Genomic DNA, 6,551 nt, shown 5'->3' on the forward strand with positions numbered 1-6,551 from the left:
TTTAACTTCAATTTCAGATTCGTAAATCAGAAAAAGAAAAAGACCTCAGCATGGAAGAAGAAATTAAATCCCGATTTTAGCATCTCTCCTTATACGCAAATTATATCGAGATGATTCATTCGAATCATCTTGGTCATGGATTTTTAAGATGGTGTAGCCGAAAAAAAGAAAATACAGATTTCTATTACTAAGAGATGTGTTTGGCTAGACGGATACTCTATCCAAAACAAGGATAGTCTCCCATTCTCCAAAACAAGGATATCTCTAGATCAAAGGCAGTTCTGATGGAATTGATGGAGTCGCCCATTCTCTAACACAATACAGTTCCAAATCAAGGGAAAACTCTATTCAAATGCCCCCCTAATAACTTTTTTTTTTTTTTTTTGGCATACTTTTTAAGGACGGCCGACCCCAAATCTTTAGGATTAGATTTCGATGATGATGTACTACTTGAAGAAATCATTTTTATTTTTTTCATAATTATGTTTCTTGTTTATATAATAGTTTTGCCCATGCCCACAAAAAATAAAATAAAAAATCGCGATCGATTCGACAACACTAAGTATGATTTATGAGATAGGTTGATTTTCCCTAGTGTCTGGCCCATTCAGAGAGACTTTTTTAAAGGAGAAAAAGATTAAGGGAAAAAAAAAAGTAGCTATTTATTCCAAGTCTTTAGTATTGATGGGTGCCTTGCTTGAAAAACTAGAAAAGTAGCCTCAAACAGGTGAATCACAAAGAAAGCATATGGTTCTATAATCCATAAATAACTAAATTATTGAACTATACAACTGACACATCAACCATGGTGTGTTTCATCCTCTCCAAGGATATGGGAATCTTTGAAAACCCCAAAATTTGATTAAAGGGAATTTATCACCTAAAACATTGAAAGAAATCTCAAATCAAACATAAAAAAACTTAACGAAGACGGCATCACTTGGACATGACATGATTCTCTCAAATAAAGGCAAAAAACTTGACCGACAATAGCTGAAGGTTTAATAGTGGATTCTACATTTTCGCATAATTAAAGGTGGGTGTCAAAATCATGTACATATTCAATAATGGTCTGTCTAATCATTCTAATTAAAGAATCCAATATAAAGTCCTACTTGGTATCAAATTCTCTCTTATTTCTTGAGACTTCCTTAAGAAAAACAAACCTTAAGCTTTTACATGGAAATGATTTCACACGATAAATTTTGCTTAAAGGAATAAAATAATTTATAGAGAAATTTGCTTGGAACGATTATATGGGGGAAATGAAGTTCATTGACATCAAATCATAAGTATTTACTTGGGCACCTTAGGGAAATGGAGCTTGATCAGCATGGGAAGTTCGGCTAGCTCGACCTGAGGTTTACCTAACAAAATACTCTTCAACTTGTTCATCACAATTGACCACATTCTTGTTGTTTGGATCCTGCACAAAATCTCATCCCAGCATTTCCCCATTAAGGCTCATTTTCATCGACATTTACATCGAAGGCTTTGTAAAACATGAATAGTTTAAAAGATGGTCAGGATAGAAGCAAGAATAATGCTGAAGTGACCTCAAGATTGTACCTCATATCGCACATTCTGACGTGAAAGTGTGTAGGAACCATAGATGCTTTTCATCCAGATACGAGTCGAAAAGCATCTATGGTTCCTACCCACTTTCTCTTCAGGGTGTGCGGTATGAGGTACAATCTTGAGGTCACTCCAGCACGGCTCTAGAAGCAAACATAAATGTAGTACAAGTTCCTACATATGCATCTTTGAATCACAAGCAATATGAATGTTTCTAAATTGTGTCAGATACGTTTTCCAAGTTTGAAAATTTTCAGAAATAAAGTCTCTCTCCTTCTAGATGCCCCAATTTCAGTGATGAATGCCATGAACAAATAACGGTTAGTTAAAGTCAATGTGATCTATAAGTTGAATGGAGGGTATTAAAATACCGTAGCTGAGCTTGTATTGGACCAAATCCCTTTATGAGCCTCGAAATGATCAAGAATATACATCACGAATAAAGGATTCATAAAGTTCCAAAAAACAATTGTTAGTGTCATATCGCTTGTCTATGTTGCTTACTAATTGCTGAGATAGAAAAATGAGAAAACTTTCTTTCTAGAACAACACAAGCTTTGCAAGAAAATCATACATTGCACACTATGTCAAGCTCTGATGCAAGGTTAAGTTTATGATCTCCAGTATCTTTCAAAATCCTACACCATTCTCCAAGAATTTCAGAGATGGTATAACTAAACTGTCAGAAGTAATTAGATTTTTATTTATTTATTTTTATTTGTATTTTTATTATTATTATTATTATTATTTTTTTTTTTTTTTTGGGGGGGGGGGGGGGGGGGGGGGTTAAGTATGAAGTAATTAGATAATAAATCAACAGTTAATTTTCCTGGAAAAAACATAGAACACACAAACACATATCATGTTTTTTCAATAGATAAAGACTTTTCCAATGTAAAAATCAATGATTATTACTTTTAAATATATAAAAGGTTCTCTATTTTCCTTTTTCTTAATTCCACGATTCTCAATACACTTAACGGGAAAGGTGACCCATTATCACAAAACATAGGCACTCATCTTTCAGGTAAATTGCAAGCATGCCAAGGACATCTGGATGTCACAAAATTAAAATGGATGTAACTGTCCAACAAAATTTCCATCTCATCATGAATAATTGATTACCAGAAATGGCTGAAGAGAGATGGAAGACAAGAATCGGAGAACTTAGAGAAGTGATCATCTAAGAACACTGGATATGTTATGTGCGTCTCTAGATTTAAGCAAATAAAGAGGGAACAAAATACATCTCCAACGTCAATTAAGAAAAAAAAGTAAATAGAGAGAACATATAAAATCAAGAAAATAGGCTAATAAGGGAAACTTCTTTCAATAAGCGGAGCTGGTTAATGGTTAGGAATTAGTAGGTGAAGGCAGGTTTTGAACCCAGGTTATGGTATAAATACTCAGACTTCAGCCCACTTAGCAAGTTGGCACCTTTAACAAGGAAAACTTCCTTTGATGAAGTATTGTACACTTGGGGCCTCTTTGGCAACACCAAAAAAATCTCTTGCGTGTCCCGGAAAAGTTTTTACGGACCTACCCGTGGTAAATCCTAAACCAGGTTAGTAGAGATGCTGTTAGCTTAACGTTGTACCCATCATGAGTTTAGTCTGCATGTTGTTTGTTTGACACTATGCTTTTGGTCTGGTTTGTACGTCCTTTCTGTGACATTATATTCTATAGAAAACATATAAACAGGAATTTCTACTTCCAAAATATCTTTAAATATCTACTATACAGCACAGTGCCCAAGGACTAACCACACTACGTATTCATTATTAAAAACATCTCATGTAGCATATAATCCAAATACAAAACTCAAATACTATTTCAAACCCAAGAGGTATCACAAAATGCAATCTATAACCTTAAAATACCAAGATGCTTTTTCAACAACTCCAATATCGTGTTCAAGACATTGTTGTCCATAAAGCTGAATGTTTTCTATTTTATAAAATCAAGTGCTATGATAAATGGAAATTTTAAACATTTCTAAAAGAGGCCACACAACTAATGAGAGATAAAGCACAAGAAGAAAAGAAGGTGGCGCTTGTGGCATTGGCTTTTAAATCATCCTTTTTTTATTCTTTGCAAAATGGAATGTTATACTAAGCTAGTAACAAGGTAGACAATGACATTAAAACTAAACATAAGTTATCAAGAAAAGGAAGATAGAGCTGAAGCAGGGAAATACAAATTTATCCTGTTTATACACCTTAGATGGTGTAAATCTTTAAAATATAGATGAATTAGAGAAGGGATCCAGTGGACTAAATATCAATGGACATCGATATGTTGGCACTTAAATAGGTACAAAGTGGTATCAACCAGAAGAAGAAACCCATACCTACTGATGAAATTGATCAGAATGGCGGCAAGCCGGCAAATCAATTAGATGGCAGATAAGTAAAAGCAACTATCACGAGTGTAATAGCTAGCATCGATGCATTTTATGCAATCCCTACGTATCATTCCACAAAAAATTAGGGAAAGCTTATCTATGCACTTCTAACACTCCTAAGGAAAGAAACAAAGATATGAAATTCACCAGAATCCTCAACAATGTGCTTCTCATTAATGTTAACTCTCCATGTCCCCCCCCCCCCCCCCCCCCCCCTCTCCCCCTCCCTTTAGATAAATACCTCAACTTTTAATCTTCTAACCTCTTACTCGTCATTGGATCCAAGATTGGTTGTCATATATCATGCTCCAAGAAGTAACCCTAAATATGTGGTCACAAACTACCCACCTCACACCACAAAACAGATGTCTAATATCCTTATATGGCAATGTTACCAACCTCGAATATTATGCTATTTGAAAGATTTACAACTAGACCCAACACAGCCCCAAAACAAATATATAAAAAAAAAAAAAAACTCAACCTAAGCTTAGAGGGCAAAGTGTCCACAGATTATCATATCATCTGCGAATTGCAAATGAAATACCATAGAACTCTAATCATTCTCTCTTAACCCTAACAAATCCCACACTCCACAGCCCTTCTCACCATCTTCTCCATTGGTTCAACATGATATCAAATAAAAATGGGGATAATGGATCACCTTGCTCAATCCTATGGAACCATGAAGAAATCAACATAACTACTTTGGTTGAAAAAGAACTTGCTTCTTTCTATTTGAGTTTTTTTTTTTTTTTTTTTTAATATCACTGACCTTGCTGCCAGACCTTCAACCCCCAAACTATTCTTAATAGTACCACTAGCATGCCAATACCCTTTTTGCACACCAAAATTCTTCAAGTTCATCCTGATATCCAGTTCAGCAGAACCACTTGTGGAAGTATCCAAGAGTGAGTGTTTGCCTATAAAAATACGTACCCAACAGTGTTTAATTTACCATTCCCCTATCTATCCATAAATCTACTTACTCTCACCATTGCACCAAATGTAATTTGCAATCCAAGCCGATCCACTGAAGATATCATTTCGATTTTCTCCAACTCACCTGTTTTAATTTATTGATAGGTGATTGAGAATAAGAATATTTTGCAACCCATCCTTCTCTTAATAAAGTAACAGATCTTCCAACAGAAAACCCAGATAGTGTACTTCCAAACTAAAAACACCCAAACATATTGATCAATAGATGTGATCCACAGTATCTTTCCATTTGTTGTCTATTGAGGAACATGGAAGGAGCAAAATCACCGCACTTTTGAAGGAAAATCTGACTTATTACATGCTTTTTTCTTGTCAATTATGAGTCTTGTTTTTTTGGTATAAGATCTTCAAGGAGTTTAGAGGAGTGTTCCTTGATAATCTTATACGGAGATACGATAGGGTCTGTTGCCTATCATTGACCTAATTTTTTGCTTTGATTTTGGGCTCGGTTCATTCTGTATATTTGTTGGTCATCTCAACCACTTTGAAATCATTTATAAAATCCTTTACTTATCAAAAGAAAAAATGTTATATATGATCCACATACTCTATTTTTACCATATAATTAACATAAATTAATATTAACTGTCAATTTACACGGGCAGTTATACTTCCATGATCCACATAGATTAAATAGATTTCATGGACTTCACACGGATCAAGATTTTTAAAACAACAAAATGAGTGAGCCAAGTTCTTGTTACAAACCCAAAGAGATATGGGCATAACTTTTCGCACCACTAACACCTAAGCATTTTTGGTGTATTGGCTAGGTCCATATCATTTGGTATCAAAGCAAGCATCGCGTGTTGGATTCAAACCTCAAAAGGAAAGGACTACTCGGGAGCAAAAGCCACCATAAAGTAGGCACCATGGCCATTGGTGAAAGGGGCAACCTGTGGAGGCCCAAAAAAGAAGCATACTAGAGTGAAAGCCACCACAAAGTGGGCCCCAGCACACATCGGCTGCAGAGTGTGGCGGTATATTACGACTCCAAATAAATATGGACTTGAATTTCCTCACCATTGACACCTAGATTTTTTTATTTATTTTTATTATGTGTGTGAAGTTGAGAGTAATCTATAAATGTTCATGGATAAATTTGCAAAGAACATTAATCAAACCAATAAAACTGGTGTAATAAACATAGAAAAAATGAAACATAAAGCAAGACATGGAAGAATTGAAACATAAACCACTCAGCAAGCATGAAGAACAAGAACCCATACCAAGAAAGATCCTTAAATCCAAAGAGGAATGAAAATTTTAGAAAAAATAAATATACCCATATAGATAAATAGAGAGAGAGAGAGAGAGAGAGAGAGAGAAAGAGAGAGAGAGAAACCTGGAGATTGTTGGCCTTGATGTAGGACCAAACACGTATGAAGCATCCCAAACGAGAAATCTGAGATTGACCCACGAACTCTCGAAGCGTTGAGGGTAGATTGACGAGGTCGATCAGGTTCGCTACCTTCTTTGGGCTATCTCGGATGGCCTTCTTCGCTTGTTGAGGCAACATCTCTTTTGCTGTATTGCAGAAGCAGAACTACTCGGTAACTATTCTTCTCTA

At 35.3% G+C, this 6,551-nt stretch overlaps 1 protein-coding gene across 1 annotated transcript; it reads right to left on the reverse strand.

Annotated features, from left to right (window-relative positions):
• Positions 1-1,115: 1,115 nt before the first annotated feature.
• On the reverse strand, positions 1,116-6,551 carry LOC147391898 (SWIB/MDM2 domain superfamily protein). Its single transcript, XM_086417063.1, is given in 3 exon segments — positions 1,116-1,389; positions 1,391-1,426; positions 6,327-6,551. Coding segments are annotated over 3 exon segments (303 nt in total). The 5' UTR covers positions 6,501-6,551; the 3' UTR covers positions 1,116-1,296.

Source organism: Akebia trifoliata, chromosome 11 (genome assembly GCF_017979445.1).
Source record: "Akebia trifoliata isolate Shusen 1 chromosome 11, ASM1797944v1, whole genome shotgun sequence".
NCBI classification, from domain to species: domain Eukaryota; kingdom Viridiplantae; phylum Streptophyta; class Magnoliopsida; order Ranunculales; family Lardizabalaceae; genus Akebia; species Akebia trifoliata.